This window comes from Onthophagus taurus, chromosome 3 (assembly GCF_036711975.1).
Source record: "Onthophagus taurus isolate NC chromosome 3, IU_Otau_3.0, whole genome shotgun sequence".
Classification (NCBI taxonomy): domain Eukaryota; kingdom Metazoa; phylum Arthropoda; class Insecta; order Coleoptera; family Scarabaeidae; genus Onthophagus; species Onthophagus taurus.
The window spans coordinates 28,800,319-28,816,741 of NC_091968.1; the positions used below are offsets into that span (position 1 = coordinate 28,800,319).

At 30.7% G+C, this 16,423-nt stretch overlaps 4 protein-coding genes and 1 long non-coding RNA gene across 6 annotated transcripts in view; 4 read left to right on the plus strand and 1 right to left on the minus strand.

Moving 5' to 3' along the window:
- On the plus strand, positions 1-5,317 carry LOC111424008 (pseudouridine-5'-phosphatase-like). Its single transcript, XM_023057394.2, has 4 exons — positions 1-311; positions 4,441-4,520; positions 4,573-5,024; positions 5,082-5,317. Exons 1-4 carry the CDS (start codon positions 1-3, stop codon positions 5,265-5,267), a joined length of 1,029 nt encoding a protein of 342 aa, XP_022913162.2. The 3' UTR covers positions 5,268-5,317.
- Positions 1-16,423, plus strand: part of LOC139429220 (uncharacterized) — a 219,915-nt gene that overhangs the window by 183,822 nt on the left and 19,670 nt on the right. The window lies entirely within an intron of this gene.
- Positions 6,672-8,751, plus strand: LOC111424032 (Rac family small GTPase Mtl). Its single transcript, XM_023057427.2, has 3 exons — positions 6,672-7,204; positions 7,266-7,498; positions 7,570-8,751. The coding sequence occupies exons 1-3, from the start codon at positions 7,089-7,091 to the stop codon at positions 7,806-7,808; spliced, it is 588 nt and encodes a 195-aa protein (XP_022913195.1). The 5' UTR covers positions 6,672-7,088; the 3' UTR covers positions 7,809-8,751.
- On the plus strand, positions 8,931-13,188 carry LOC111424027 (Biogenesis of lysosome-related organelles complex 1, subunit 3). The gene is made up of 4 exons (XM_023057420.2): positions 8,931-10,731; positions 10,782-12,635; positions 12,686-12,749; positions 12,799-13,188. Exons 2-4 carry the CDS (start codon positions 12,555-12,557, stop codon positions 13,101-13,103), a joined length of 450 nt encoding a protein of 149 aa, XP_022913188.2. The 5' UTR covers positions 8,931-10,731; positions 10,782-12,554; the 3' UTR covers positions 13,104-13,188.
- Positions 13,111-16,365, minus strand: LOC111424024 (putative leucine-rich repeat-containing protein DDB_G0290503). 2 transcript variants are annotated; one of them, XM_023057417.2, is made up of 4 exons: positions 13,547-16,365; positions 13,346-13,419; positions 13,217-13,291; positions 13,111-13,162 (listed from the first exon to the last, which is right to left on the minus strand). In XM_023057417.2, the coding sequence occupies exons 1-4, from the start codon at positions 16,360-16,362 to the stop codon at positions 13,158-13,160; spliced, it is 2,970 nt and encodes a 989-aa protein (XP_022913185.2). In that variant the 5' UTR covers positions 16,363-16,365; the 3' UTR covers positions 13,111-13,157. The 2 variants fall into 2 exon arrangements, with proteins under 2 accessions (XP_022913185.2, XP_022913184.2); XM_023057416.2 differs by having other exon boundaries at positions 13,111-13,291.

A 16,423-nucleotide genomic window follows, 5' to 3' on the forward strand; every position in this document is an offset into this window, starting at 1 on the left:
ATGAAGACTCTTGTGAAATGCACAGCGGGTCGCGTAAACGAACAACACAGAATTATTTCCCTTCTATCCTATCCTTGTCCGTTCTCAAGCCACGTGGTTTCTCCGTGCCATGCGTGCGACTTTGCGCTGCTGGTTCGCAAAGAACAACAACAACGGACTGTTCGAACTGTTGCAATACGAAATGAAACGACAACGACCGTAGTTATAGTGGTGGGTATAAACGAGGGTTGGAGGAACGGTTCGCAAAACCCTCTTATTCATTTTTCGGAAGGGATGGGTCGGGAACACGAGGACGATTTCTCCGAATACAGGTAAAAAAAAAGGAGAAGATGGTGAAGGGATTAGGGGGGGTTTCGGAGGGAAACTACCGGCAGAAAGATGTAGGGCTGAGGGGTTTTGTGGGTTCACATACTACGCGGAAACCCGTAAACAATGGGGACACTTCCATTGAAACGAATTTCGTCTCTTTACCTAAAAACCTTCTGTGCGTGTAAAGGTCTTTTATTTTTACTTTGTACTTTCTTTACCTACTTAAGGTACTGTTACCTTTACGGAAATTTTAGTTACAAATATTAAAATTATTCAAGTATAAGTTTAAATTTTTACTTATTTCGCGAAAAAAGATTACAAAATTCTTATTAAAAAACAGCATTTTATGAAGAACAATGAATTGAGGTTATGAATAATGTTAAAAAATTACAAATCATCCGCTATCTGTCATTTAAATGTCATTTCTAATGTCACTTTTACATTTACTGATTTTATTAATATTAATGAAATTTAAAGTAACATCAATCCCAAAACTATAATTTGTGAAGGTTTTTAAGCGTTGTTTAAGCCTTACTTCCAGCGTTGTTCAACGTAATTGAGAAAGAGATTCCTTGTAATCACTTTTGGTCATTTGACAACTAAATGTCAATTCTAATGTCACTTTACAGAGAGAAAGAATATATCTTTATTCGGCCATGGACCTACATTTGCAGGTTTTTTTGCCGTAGAACATTGTTACAAATTATTTATAATTTATAGATACACATTAAGTACTTTTCATGTTATGTCACCAAGTTGTTCTAATAGTGTGACTTTAAGTCTGAGATTTTCATCGTTGTTTCGAGATAAGCACATATAATTCAATATATGGAGGCAACTCCGCTTTTTGTCAAAAATGAGTCAATCATCAAAAATAAAATACATTGTTGCATCCAATAATATAGTAGCTATTGGTGCAACAACGAGGCACCAACCGAATGGAATCCTGGTAGTGCAATGTTGAACGGAGCTGCCTCCACCTTTAAATTATAGCAACAACAAGGCAGCTCCTGTATGAGTTATACTTGACGACATATGAACCTGCAGTATATAGTAACATGAAAACTAAACAGAAAAACAAACAAGGCATCTTGAGTATTAAACCTGTGCTCTCTTACGATAACTAAAGACTATTCTTTAAAAACTATTCTTTTGGCCACCCTAGAAGTGACACATGTCAAACTTGTGATAGATTAGAAAATAAGAAATTAACCGACGATACCTACCACTGTCACTAGAACTAACATTAGACCTAGAACTAGAAACATTCGGATTTAGCCGCACTCTCTCAAGACGGCTAAATCCGAATGATTCTAGTTCTAGGTCTTGTGTTAGTTCTAGTAATAGTTCTAGTTTTAGTGCAATAAAAATATACCACGTAATGATATCTTATGCTAACTAACGCTACCTACCACTGTCACTAGAACTAACATTAGACCTAGAACTAGAAACATTCGGATTTAGCCACACGTCTCTCAAGACGGCTAAATCCGAATGATTCTAGTTCTAGGTCTTGTGTTAGTTCTAGTAATAGTGCTAGTGTGAAACTAGAACTAACACTAGACCTAGAGCTAGAAACATTCGGGTTGGGTTGGGTTGGGTTAGGTTGGGTTGGGTTAAAAAGCTCACCTTTCGTTAAATACTTGGGAGTGGTTTTGGACAAAGATCTAAGAATGACGAAGCATATAGAAAAAATCAAAGAGAAAGCTGGTGTGGTCCAAAAAAACTTGTCCAGAATAATGCCCAAGAAAGGAGGCCCGAGCCAAGAAAGACGAAACCTTTTAGCAACAGTTATAAGATCTATAACATTATATGCAGCACCGGTATGGGAAAGTGTCTTACGACACAAAAAATATGCCAATATGCTAAGATCGATTGGCAGAAAAATATCGATAAATGTGACGTCTGCATATAGAACCGTATCCACAGAAGCAGTAGAAGTACTGGCGAAATGCCCGCCTATGGATCTCTTGGCAAAAGAGAGAAGTGAAAACTGGAGAACTAAAGGCCAAGAAAAAGAAAAGAACAGAGAAGAAATGTTTACAGCTTGGCAGAAAAGATGGGATCAATATAGTGGATGGGCTAAGATCTTCATTAAGAGTGTAAAGGAGTGGTATAAAAACGGAACCCACACTGATTATTATATCACGCAAGCAGTTACCGGGCATGGCGTCTTCGCGTCCTATTTAAAAACCATAAATAAACAAGAATCAGATTTATGCTGGTTTGAGTGCGGAAAGATAGACTCCCCAAGACACACAATTTTTGAATGCGCCAGGTTTGATACGAAGCGACAAGAATTAGAAATCAGAATCGAAATGAAATTTGAAGAAAGTATCGCAGCTAGCCTTCTACTGAAAAATAAAGAAAGCGCAGAAGAGGTCCTGAGGTATTTGGAAGATGTCATGAGAGTGAAAGAAATGGAGGAGATGAGAAGAGAAAGAAGTTAAATGAGAGGTAGAGGGGATCACCCCCCTCACGCGGCCCGAAGGAACGACGAAGAAGACGATCGTGATGGGTGGAGAGGGGGACCTCCCCTCTCAACCAGGGGAAGATTGGAAGAAGACCGGAGATAAAACCGAGTAAGAAAGGAGAAGAAGTAACAATATATTAGTTTTTATTTTACTCTGATGTCATGCCTGTATGGCGATTCCGGAGTAGGAAGAGAGGGGGGGTTTTTAGTGGGTACGTCTGGTGACAGAAAAGTCCCACACTGTTACCATTTAATAATAAGAGAGAAAGAGAATATATCTTTATTCGGCTATGAACGCCGTACGACATTATCACAAACTATTTATCATTTTTATATACATACATAATGCATTATTTTTCATTATATGTCACTAAATTTTTCTAATAGTGTAGTCTTCTGTCCGGGATTTTTGTCGTTGTTTCTAGATAAGCACATATAATTCAATAAAATAAATGTCTGTTCAATATCCTGTTGATAAATTTTTGTCGTAGCAATCCGTGTCTTTCTATTATTGTCTTTTTAAAATATTCATTTATAATCTATTCTTTGCTTTAAATAGCTCATCCTGTCATTTTTATGACCATGATACCCAACAATTTGAAGCTTCCTTCCCCATGAGTTATCTAACATGTGAAGTAGAGTCAGAATCAGCGAAATAGAAGCAAAGATTCATTACATATCACCTAATTTGGTCTATTTACTGTTATAGTACGCGAATTCTCCATCAAACATCAAATTAAAGCATCATTTCTGTGGTACCATTCCTGGATACAAATCAAAAATTAAACCAAACTATAAAAATAATTATTCTAGTTATTAATGTTATTATAATTACACTTTAAGATTAAAAAAATACATTTCAAACTTGACAGATGACATTTAAAACAGAAATGACATTTCTACATTGACACATGAGATTTAAAGATTAAAGTATAAAAATTACATTTCCAACTTGTTATATGACACTCAAAATATAAAAGTGCTTCTATGTTTCTAATATAACATATTATGACACTTCTAGAATAAAAAGAGACATTTCTAACTTGACACATGACATTTAATATGACATTTCTACTTTGAAAATTGACCTATAACAATTAAACTATTAAAATGCCGTTTCTAGCTTTAATAGGACTTCTTTATCTTTATAAATAAAGTCGGGGCGATTTTTTGTAATAATTCTCAAATTTTATTTTCACAATCTAAATAATTTATAACATAATTATTACAATAAAATTGCATATATTTACATATTAAAATTAGTAAACCACGTTTTTCGTGTTACAAAGCGTTTAATATTTACAAAAATCTCACAATTTAAACACATTTAATGCAATTAACTCCCATTAATGCCGTCTTCGTTAAGTAATAATTCCAGAGTGGAAGTTTTTCGATTTTGATTCGATCGGAAACTTTCCGATATTGATTAATATTAGTTAAGTATCTCTTTTTGTTCCACGTCGATTCCCGTTTGGAATATTTCCATCGTGCTTTTATCCCACGGGATGCACGCATGAAAATCCCCCTCTTTTCAAATTCCAAATTACACCCATTACGTATATAAACAAAAACGCGCTCTCACTAAAATCATGCAGTTTTCAAACTCTTATTTAACCTGAGTGTGTATTTTTCGGGCGGTGATTTAACTTTTCAAATAGGGAATTTTGCCAAAATCGAAGGAAAATGCTCTACAAAAGTGTCAGTCACGTTATTTTCGATTTAGATGGAACAATTTTGGGTAAAACATCACTTTTTAATTATTTTAACTTAATTTTGGTGTTATTTTTTAGATTCTGAAGTGGGTTTAGACAAAATAATAAGTGATATAGCTGAAATGTTTGATAAAACGTACACTCATGAAGCCAGAATGAAAATTTTGGGTACCCCGGAGAAAGATACCGCTAAAATAGCTATAAAAGAACTCAAACTTCCAATTACAATCGAGGAATTTGTGAAAATCTATCGAGAAAAAGTAGCAAAAGAAATGGGAAACCCCCCGTTAATACCGGGCGTTGAAAAATTAATAAATCATCTTTATTCAAATAACGTCCCGATTGCTTTGGCCACATCTTCTTCGGATTTTACAAAAGAAATTAAAACGAGGAATTATCCCAATCTTTTCAACAAGTTTAATCACGAAGTTATGGGAAGTACTGATTTAGAAGTTAAACAAGGAAAACCGAATCCTGATATTTTCTTAGTTTGTGCTTCAAGATTTCCAGACAACCCAAAACCATCTAAGGTAAAATTATAAAACTATTAAAACTGTATATATTATAAATTAGTTTTAATTTTGTAGTGTTTAGTGTTTGAGGATGCCCCAAATGGTGTTTTAGCAGCCACCAAAGCTGGAATGCAAAGTGTTATGATCGCAAGTAAAGAAATTCCACAAGAATTACGTAAATTAGCCACCATTGTAGTGGATTCTTTTGATAATTTTAAGCCCGAGTTATTCGGATTACCACCATACAATAAAATTAATTAAAACGACTTATATAATGATTAAAATCTAATAAATTAGTTGAAAAATTCAAATTTTTTTAATTTCCCGCTATTTAAACCCCATCTATCGTACAGAACCGGAACTACCAGAAATATAACCTCTTCGTTTTGATACTTAAAAGTTTATACTTTTCCTTCTGGATAAGTTATCTAATATGTGAAGTGGAGTTAGAATAAGCGAAATAGAAGGAAATAGAATTACATATCACCTCAATTTGGTCTATTCACTGTTACAGTACGCGAATCCTCCATCAAACATCAAATTAAGACATCGTTTTTGTGGCATCATTCTTGGTTACAAATCAAAAATTAAACCAAACTATAAAAATGATTATTCTAGTTATTATAATAAAATTACACTTTAATGTTAAAAAAAGACATTTCAAGTTTGACAGATGACATTTAAAACATAGAAATGACATTTGAGATTGACACATGAGATTTAAAGTATAAAAATTACATTTCCAACTTTGTTATATACACTATAAATATAAAAGTAGTACTTATAGTTTCAATTTGATGTTTTTAATATAATATATGACACTCTTACAATCAAAAGAGACATTTCTAGCTTGACACTTGTATATCTATAAACAAGGTTTTTATTTTTTCTTCCGGATGAGTTATCTGACATGTGAAGTAGAGTTAGAATAAGCGAAAAGAAGCAAAGATTCATTAAATATCACCTCAATTTGGGCTATTTCGTCTATTTACTGTTACAGTACGCGAATCCTCCATCAAACATCAAATTAAGACATCGTTTTTGTGGCATCATTCTTGGTTACAAATCAAAAATTAAACCAAACTATAAAAATGATTATTTTAGTTATTATAATAAAATTACATTTTAATATTAAAAAAAGACATTTCAAGTTTGACAGATGACATTTAAAACATAGAAATGACATTTGAGATTGACATATGAGATTTGAAGTATAAAAATTACATTTCCAACTTGTTATATGATACTCAAAATATAAAACTGTTATTTATAGTTTTAATATGATGTTTCTAATATAATATATGACACTTTTAGAATAAAAAAAGACATTTCTATCTTGACACATGACATTTCTACTTTGAACATTGACATATAACACTTAAACTATTAAAGTGATGTTTCTAGGTTTAATTTAAGTTATATAGGACTTCTTTATCTTTATAAATAAAGTCTGGGCGTTTTATTGTAATAATTCTCAAATTTTATTTTTACAATCTTTAAGGTGGAATGCAAAGAAATTCGACAAGAATTACGTAAATTAGCCACCAATAGTGGATTTCTTTTATTTATTATAATTTTTGATTTATTATAATGATTAAAATCTAATAAATTAGTTGAAAAATTCAAATTTCTTTAATTTCCCGCAATTATAACTCCATCTATCGTACAGAACCGGAACTACGAGAAATATAACCTCTTTGTTTTGATACTAAAAGTTTTTACATCACAATCACAAAATAACCGCATAATTTTAATGCTAAACCAATCCAAACAAACCCTATAACTAAAAATCATCCCTTCGAAACTAATTAATCCCAAATAAACCTTGTCGAAATCCGATTGAAATCCCAAACCATCTTAAACTAAAACCTCCAAGTTTTATAAAATAATCACTTTTACTTAAATATTTACAAAAATAACGGTTAAATCCTAATCGGTGGTTAAAAGTGATTAATTCGTGAGGTGTTTTGTGTATTATTAAGGCGGGGAAGTGTTATTTCTTTTGTGGTCGCGAGGCCAAGCCCACAAGCTTTTTTTAGGTTAGGTGTATTAAAGTGAAAATAATTAGTAAATCAGTTAATTATGTCTTCTGGGCGCCCTATTAAGTGTGTCGTCGTCGGCGATGGCACCGTAGGAAAGACTTGTATGCTTATTTCATATACAACCGATAGTTTTCCTGGTGAATATGTTCCAACTGTGTAAGAAACTAAATAAATAAACAAATAGCTGTGTTTACCCACGTAATTTTTTAATTTATAGATTCGATAATTATTCAGCACCCATGGTTGTAGATGGAATCTCGGTTAGTTTGGGTCTTTGGGATACTGCAGGTCAAGAAGATTATGATCGACTTAGACCATTATCGTATCCCCAAACCGACGTCTTTTTAATCTGTTTTTCAGTAGCTTCACCATCTAGTTTTGAAAATGTCACATCTAAATGGTATCCAGAAATTAAGCATCATTGTCCGGATGCTCCCATGATCTTAGTTGGTAATAACCTCAAAAAATTTTAAAATTTTAACCTAACTTTTTTTAATTAACCAAATTAATTTTATATTTAGGAACAAAAATAGATCTTCGTGATGATAGAGAAACGTTAAGCATTTTAGCCGATCAAGGTTTAAGCCCTATAAAGCGTGAGCAAGGTCAAAAATTAGCAAATAAAATACGCGCTGTAAAATATATGGAATGTTCGGCTTTGACTCAACGTGGACTTAAACAGGTTTTCGATGAAGCCGTGAGGGCTGTTTTGAGGCCGGAACCCCAAAAACGTCGTCAACGCAAGTGTCTCATTATGTAAAAGAAAAAAATAATGTTTTAAGTTTACATCAGGGGCATTTTTACTCGAAATCTGATTGTTGAACTGAATTGATTTTAATTTTAATACTCATTTTAAGTGCATTTAAAAGTTTGCTTAAAAATAAACGACGATATTTTTATATGTCAATTATAAATGAGAAACGAATGATTTTCTTTAAAAATAATTATTAATTATGTGTTGTGCCATTTTTATGTTTTATATTTTTATATACAGGATGATCGCTTTGAATTCACCTTGTATATTTAAAAGAAAATCCAGCCAATTAACCTTAAAGCAAAAAAAAAAGGAGAAAAAGAATCCCTTTTTATATTATAAGATATTTTTGCACTATAAAAATGAACTTATCCACTTTTTATCAAACAACAAAGAGATTATTTTGTATACTACTTTTAATTTAGTGGCTAAAAAGATTTTCAACGAAACGATAATGTTAAAAAAGTAAAAAAAGCAGCTTATTCGATTAATTTACAACACTTATTAGTAATGTTAATTAATAAGTATACTCTTTATTAATAATCAAAAAAAAAATGAAAAAAGAGAAACGTTAAAAACGAAGAAAATATATGTAAACCTAAATATATACATATAATTAAAACTAATAACGAAAAATTAAAAAAAAAAGAGTTAGAGATCAACTTATAAGGTAGTTTTTTTTATAATAAGATTGATATGTAACCAAAGTATAGGGATATAACAAGTTTGTTTCTAGTCATCACACTTAAAAGAATAAAAAGAACGATTGGAACTTTTCGATATGCACATTTATTCGATCGTATATCTCAGTATTTCTTTATACATACGGTTCTTTCCTAATGTCTCTTTTTATAATAATCTTTTTGTCACACCATGAATAATAATAATCTCAACGAATTGTACTATACACACTAATAATTATGTAATAAATGTTTTTTTGCCTTTTTAATTTGATTTTTTATTTTTCCAAGAAATCTTACATAACCTCATTTTTAATTTATTCCTTTTTTTATAGTGCTTATTATTTATATACAGGTGTATCAAAAAAATTTATTCACATTTCAAATCATGAGAAAAACATTTATGAACATAGAGTGAAATGGAATGGCTTCAGAAGACAAATGTAATTGAAGAATCATGTTCAAATTATTATTGTCCAGACAACGCAACAGATCATTAGAAATGGTTTGGTGCGATAAATTTTTACTGAAAAGAGAGATATAGTTAATTTCTCTATTGAAAGAGATATCGAATTGACAGTTCTTGAAACTTCTAAGGGGTCAATTATGATATCATGTTATAGATCACCAATGGAAAACTGAGACAGAAAAATATATGTATCATATACGAAGTTTCATCCAGATTAGTGAAGAATTAAAGAAGATATGAATAGAATAAGTTTCGGAATTTTGAAAAGTTCGAAAGAAATTATTAGTAGTGTGACATCTGTCATTATTGACATTACACTTTCTCTCAGTTAACGAATTTAAAATAGAATTCTGTAATATCAACTTTCTTTTTGAATAACTTTTCGCTCAATTATTATTTTGTATAAAGAACCCTGAGATAAGAGAACTCAAAAAACAAATTTAAACAAATAAGTGTTTTTCAATACAGTATTTTAGTTCATTCAACGCTATTTTTAAGTCGATTTATCATCATTATCATTGGCACCACATATAGTTAATTTCTCTATTGAAAGAGATATCGAATTGGCAGTTCTTGAAACTTTTAAGGGGTCAATTATGATATCATGTTATAGATCACCAATGGAAAACTGAGACAGAAAAATATATGTATCATATACGAAGATTCATCCAGATTAGTGAAGAATTAAAGAAGATATGAATAGAATAAGTTTCGGAATTTTGAAAAGTTCGAAAGTAATTATTAGTAGTGTGACATCTGTCATTATTGACGTTACACTTTCTCTCAGTTAACGAATTTAAAATAGAATTCTGTAATATCAACTTTCTTTTTGAATAACTTTTCGCTAAATTATTATTTTGTATAAAGAACCCTAAGATAAGAGAACTCAAAAAACAAATTTAAACAAATAAGTGTTTTTCAATACAGTATTTTAGTTCATTCAACGCTATTTTTAAGTCGATTTATCATCATTATCATTGGCACCACAATCCCTGGTGGATCTTGGCCTATTCTAGAATCAGCTTGAACTCTCTTCTATCTCGTGCCTTAGGCTTCCAGTTTCTAACTCCCAGCATTTTTAGACTTTCTTCCACCTGGTTCCTATATTTGCCTCTCTTGCAGGTTCCAAAAACTGTTTGGCGGAACATTTACTTTGGGGGTTCGATTTTGATGGTTTGTACAATATTCGGTTATTCATAGAGCCGGTACAACTCAAAATTGTAACTCCTTCTCCATGTTCTGTTTTCCTCAACACCCTGTATATGTGGCAGAGTATCTTTCACAGGTATATCTTTCTTTCAAAGCATCCCAACAAGTTTTCGTTATTTTTTGTAATCGTCTATGTTTCTGCCGCATACTCGTCCGAAAACGGCGCGATTTCGTTTTATATGAAATTTTATTATTATTTTACTTTGTTCATTTGAAAGTACAGTTGACTTTCCACCCACTTCGAATTTTCCGCAATTTTTTAATAATTCAATTGACTTCGAAGTTTTTTGAAAAAAACCGGTACTTAATAATCAAAATTAGGACAAAACACGATTAAAAATCTCGTATAACAGCTAAATAAAAAAAACACACTGTATATTATTGTTGTCAAGTTGTCACTTTTGACAGATAAAGTTTGAGGTTAATTCTTTTAATAAAAACACTTATTTTTACTTTTTAATCAAGATAAATTTAATTATTTAGTTTAATAATGAGTAATAAAGCTGTAATTGTTAGCGGGGAAGCTTCAGAAACCGATAGTGATGATGATATCGTCCGTGGTGTTTTGGAGGTTATGTTTACAATTTTTGTTTAATCAAATTATAAATTTTCTTGTTTTAGTACTCCGATGTAAACACATTTCAAGCTTCAGTAGACAAATGTAATTGAAGAATCATGTTTGCAAATGTTCAAATTATTATTGTCCAGACAACGCAACAGATCATTAGAAATGGTTTGATGCGATAAATTTTTACTGAAAAGAGAGATATAGTAAATTTCTCTATTGAAAGAGATATCGAATTGACAGTTCTTGAAACTTCTAAGGGGTCAATTATGATATCATGTTATAGATCACCAATGGAAAACTGAGACAGAAAAATATATGTATCATATACGAAGTTTCATCCAGATTAGTGAAGAATTAAAGAAGATATGAATAGAATAAGTTTCGGAATTTTGAAAAGTTCGAAAGTAATTATTAGTAGTGTGACATCTGTCATTATTGACATTACACTTTCTCTCAGTTAACGAATTTAAAATAGAATTCTGTAATATCAACTTTCTTTTTGAATAACTTTTCGCTCAATTATTATTTTGTATAAAGAACCTTGAGATAAGAGAACTCAAAAAACAAATTTAAACAAATAAGTGTTTTTCAATACAGTATTTTAGTTCATACAACGCTATTTTTAAGTCGATTTATCATCATTATCATTGGCACCACATATAGTTAATTTCTCTATTGAAAGAGATATCGAATTGGCAGTTCTTGCAACTTCTAAGGGGTCAATTATGATATCATGTTATAGATCACCAATGGAAAACTGAGACAGAAAAATATATGTATCGTATACGAAGTTTCATCCAGATTAGTGAAGAATTAAAGAAGATATGAATAGAATAAGTTTCGGAATTTTGAAAAGTTCGAAAGTAATTATTAGTAGTGTGACATCTGTCATTATTGACGTTACACTTTCTCTCAGTTAACGAATTTAAAATAGAATTCTGTAATATCAACTTTCTTTTTGAATAACTTTTCGCTCAATTATTAGTTTGTATAAAGAACCCTGAGATAAGAGAACTCAAAAAACAAATTTAAACAAATAAGTGTTTTTCAATACAGTATTTTAGTTCATTCAACGCTATTTTAAGTCGATTTATCATCATTATCATTGACACCACAATCCCTGGTGGGTCTTGGCTTGTTCTAGAATCAGCTTGAACTCTCTTCTATCTCGTGCCTTAACTTCCAGTTTCTACTCCCAGCATTTTTAGACTTTCTTCCACCTGGTTCCTATATTTGTCTCTCTTGCAGGTTCCAAAAACTGTTTAGCGGAACATTTACTTTGGGGGTTCCCTTTCATCTATCGATTTTGATGGTTCCTACAATATTCGGTTATTCATAGAGCCGGTACAAATCAAAATTTTAACTCCTTTTCCATGTTGTGTTTTCCTGAACATGCTGTATATGTGGCAGAGTATCTTTCACAAGTATATCTTTTTTTCAAAGCATCCCAACAAGTTTTCGTTATTTTTCGTAATCGTCCATGTTTCTGCCGCATACTCGTCAAAATATGGCGCGATTTCGTTTTATATGAAATTTTATTATTATTTTACTTTGTTCATTTGAAAGTACATTTGACTTCGAATTTTCCGCAATTTTTTAATAATTCAACTGACTTTAAAGTTTTTTGAAAAAAAACGGTACTTAATAATCAAAATTAGGACAAAACACGATTAAAAATCTCATATAACAGCTAAACAAAAAAAACATACTGTATATTATTGTTGTCAAGTTGTCACTTTTGACAGATAAAGTTTGAGGTTAATTTTTTAATAAAAACACTTATTTTTACTTTTTAATCAAGATAAATTTAATTATTTAGTTTAATAATGAGTAATAAAGCTGTAATTGTTAGCGGGGAAGCTTCAGAAACCGATAGTGATGATGATATCGTCCGTGGTGCTTTGGAGGTTATGTTTACAATTTTTGTTTAAACAAATTATAAATTTTCTTGTTTTAGTACTCCGATGTAAACACATTTCAAGCTTCAGTAATTCAAGGTGAAGATTCAGAATCAGATCAAGGTATATTCAAAAAAATTAGATAATATATAATTAAAAAAAAAAATTGTAGAAATTGCAACTCCGAAACCAAATATGATTGTTATTAAAGATGAATATACAGATTCTTTGTTACATAAAAAATTAAGAGAATCTAATTTAAAGTTATGTGGAAACATAAATAATTTAGCGAATGGTGTTTTGGGGCAATGCCACAAGACTTTATCAAACGTTGAACAAGATTTGGTGAAATGCCAATTAACAATGCAATCGGCTGTGAGTTCTTTGCAACATCTTACCGGAAATTCTAATAAAATCAAGAATAATTTAGATGGGATTTTATCATCGTCTTTTTTATCAAGCATAAAAACAAATTAAAAAAATGTTACAATTTTACATTTTATTTTCTTATTTTACTTTGTTATGGTCATTTTAAACTGAAAATAAATATTGGTTAATATTATTAATGTTATTAAAACGTTACCAAATACCATGTGGACATTTTGAACAAACTCTAACCGGAATTTTTCCCATTTTATTCAATTTTGGATTCTTATTTATTGGAACTAAAACAAAATTTTATTAAGAATTGTTTGATTTACTTTTTTTTGATTGTTTACTTTTACAAGGTTTTGAAGAAGATTTTAGGACAGATTTCTTTAAATCTTGAATTTTTCCTTTACTTTCTATAACTCTAAAAAGAATTTTAATTTAAAAAATTTACTTTGACATCTAAAATGACATTAATATGTCATTGATGTCGATAAGTTAGAAATCGTAAATATAAAATTCATCAAATTATTTAAATAATTCTTTATAACCTGTTATTTTTAACTAAAAACTCATCCCGTTCCCTCGATCCTTTCGAAGAAACATCCGAATTCTCTTTAAATTTGAAATTATCAAACAATTTTCTCACTTCTTTTTTCACTTCTTGTTTCACCTCGAAATCTAAACGTTCTTCGTTAATAGGCACTAAAGGTTTTAACCCCCCAGTATTCGAAATCGTAGCTTTTTCCTTTTTCAATTCCTTCTCCAAAACATCCACTTTCCTTTTTAATCTCTCGTTAGAATACTTTAACTCAACACAACTTTTTCTCGCATCAATCAATTCGATTAATCGTCGATTCAACACGGTCAATTTATTCTTTAACTTCCCATTTTCCACTTTTAAATTCGCGTTATTTTTTCGATTCTCTTTTAAACATTTCAATTCGGCCATACACATTTTTAATTTATCCTGTAAATCCTCGTAGTTACTTTTCCATCGTAATACTTCTTGATTTTCTTCGTTTGTAATTTTAATTAATTTCTCTTTCAATTCGATTAATTGATCTTCAAGCGATTGCTTTTCAACGTGGAGGTGTTTTAGGTTGTTTAAAATTGTTTCTTGTTCATTTTTAAAGGAAGATCTTTCTGTTTTTAGTTGTTGTTGAAGAAAGAAATTGTTGGTTATTAACTTTTTCTTCTCAACTTGGAATGATGAAAGAATCGAATTAATATTGTTGAATTGTTGTTGAATTTGTTTGTTAGAGTTGATTATTTTTTGTAGATTCTGGTTGTTATTTTTGGTTGTTTTATCTAAGTTATTTTCTTGTAGCTCTTCGTCTAAGTGACTCATTATTTCTAAAAGTTTTTCTTCAAGATCTTTCATTTCTTTCGTTTGGTTTGAAATGAATCCGTCTTTTTCGTCCAAATTTTTTGATAATTCATCATTTTTTTGTTTTAAATCGACAATTTCATGATTTAAAGCTTTTAATTTTTCAATTTCTTCCTCTTTTTCGATTAATTTCATATCAGCATTTTCTAATAAAGAAGTTATTTCTTGGATTTTCTCCGACGACTTTCTCGATTCAATCCCTAAAATCGTTGATTGTTCCTGGTGATGAATCAAACAGTTTTGAAGGTTTTTAACTTTATTTTGCAAACTTTTATTGCCATCCATTACAACATCTAAGTCTTCCATAGCTTTTGTATACTTTTTATTGATTGCATCGATTTCATTCTCATATTGTTGAAGCAACATTGCATTCTTTGCTAAATTTTCACGGTCGTTTATGACAGATTCGTGAAAAGTGCGACTTTTTTCTTCAATATCTTTTTTTAAACAATCAATTTCAACCTTTTGTACATCGATAATTCTATTTAAATCATTATTTTCTAAATTAATTTGATGTTGTTGATCTTTTTTGTTCGATTCAATTTCTGAAACGTTAAAATCGCCAAATTCTTCTAAAAGACGTTGTAAGTTTAATGTTGTGTTGGTTGCGTAATTTTCATTATATTTTAATAATTGAGTTAATAAATCATGAACTGTAATGGGATTTATTATGTTCGAAACAATATCTTTCCCAGAACTCTTTTTTTCAGGTACATAAGCACTGAACGTTTTAATTTCTTCATTTAAAAATGTTTCAGTTTGCAAAAACCCAACTCTTTTCTTAACTGAAGAAACCAAATCATTTAATTGAATCATTTTGATGTCTGTTTGAGTGACTTTTTGTTCCAAAAAAGATTCAATTTTTCTTTTTTGAGTCGAACCTCTTAAAACATCAGATTCTTCATCTACACAATCCTTTGTAGATAAAGAAACCATCTTATTTAGAGGTATCGTAGACTCCGAGCAGATTTCTCCTTTCCCATCGTTATTATTTATCCCCGTTAAAGATCTTTCTTCTATTTGGGAACAATCAAAATCTTCGTACCAACTAAAAAATCCATCCGGAGAAGATTTTTCTCTTAAACCTTCATTTCGTCCCCCATCCTTAATTATTAAAGATGTCTTTTTAAGTTCATCCTTTAATTCGACGTTGTCATTCAAAAAGATTAATTCATCTAGTTCGCAATTAGAACGGAGCTTCTTCGGGGCATCAAAACTTAACTTATTGCTTGATTTTCGTTTAATTGGCACAGATTTATTTCTAATCGGCTCAATGTTAACACCAAGAAGTGAAGATTGCATCAATTTCGGGGATTCAAACGTTGGTTTTGGAATTGATTCGCCTTTAATTGAAGTTGTGGAGTGAAACACGGTTTCAGAAAATTCCGGATTTTTGAATTCAATTAAAGGAACACTTCCATCGTTATCATTTCTAAATTTTCTTTTTGATGTGTCCAACACAATCATAAATCCATCAATTTTTTTATTTTGCTCTTTCAACAATCCCTCAATTCTCCGAAAATGCACCATTAAATTCAACAATTGATTTTCGTGTCTTTCAAGGTGTGAGTTTTCTAAATCTAAAACTTTCTTCATCATCACCTCATATTTTTCTTTGCAAATTTCTGGTTCATTAAACTCGTCTTTTTGATCTGAATTTCGATTCAATTTTTTATTATCAGCCTCCAATTTGTTGGTAATAATCTTTAATGTCCCCAATTCTTGCACAACTCTTCCATATTTATGCCGAATTTCTTGCTGCTCATCCAAACTCTTTTTATACAAATCCTCCATTTTTTTCAACTGACCTTGAAGCATCCCAATAAGAATGTCTCGACTCGAAGATGTTTCTTTCATTTTAACCATCCTCATTTGCTTCTCGTCCAATATCATTTGATCCCCCGAATTGGACGCTTTTTTCGTTTTAGAAATCTTTAAATCTTCCAAATCCGAATCGATCTTTTCACCTGGATTCATTTTCGATTTAAAACATAAATATGGGGAAGATTACTTTTAATTTTTATTGAGGTTGACTGAT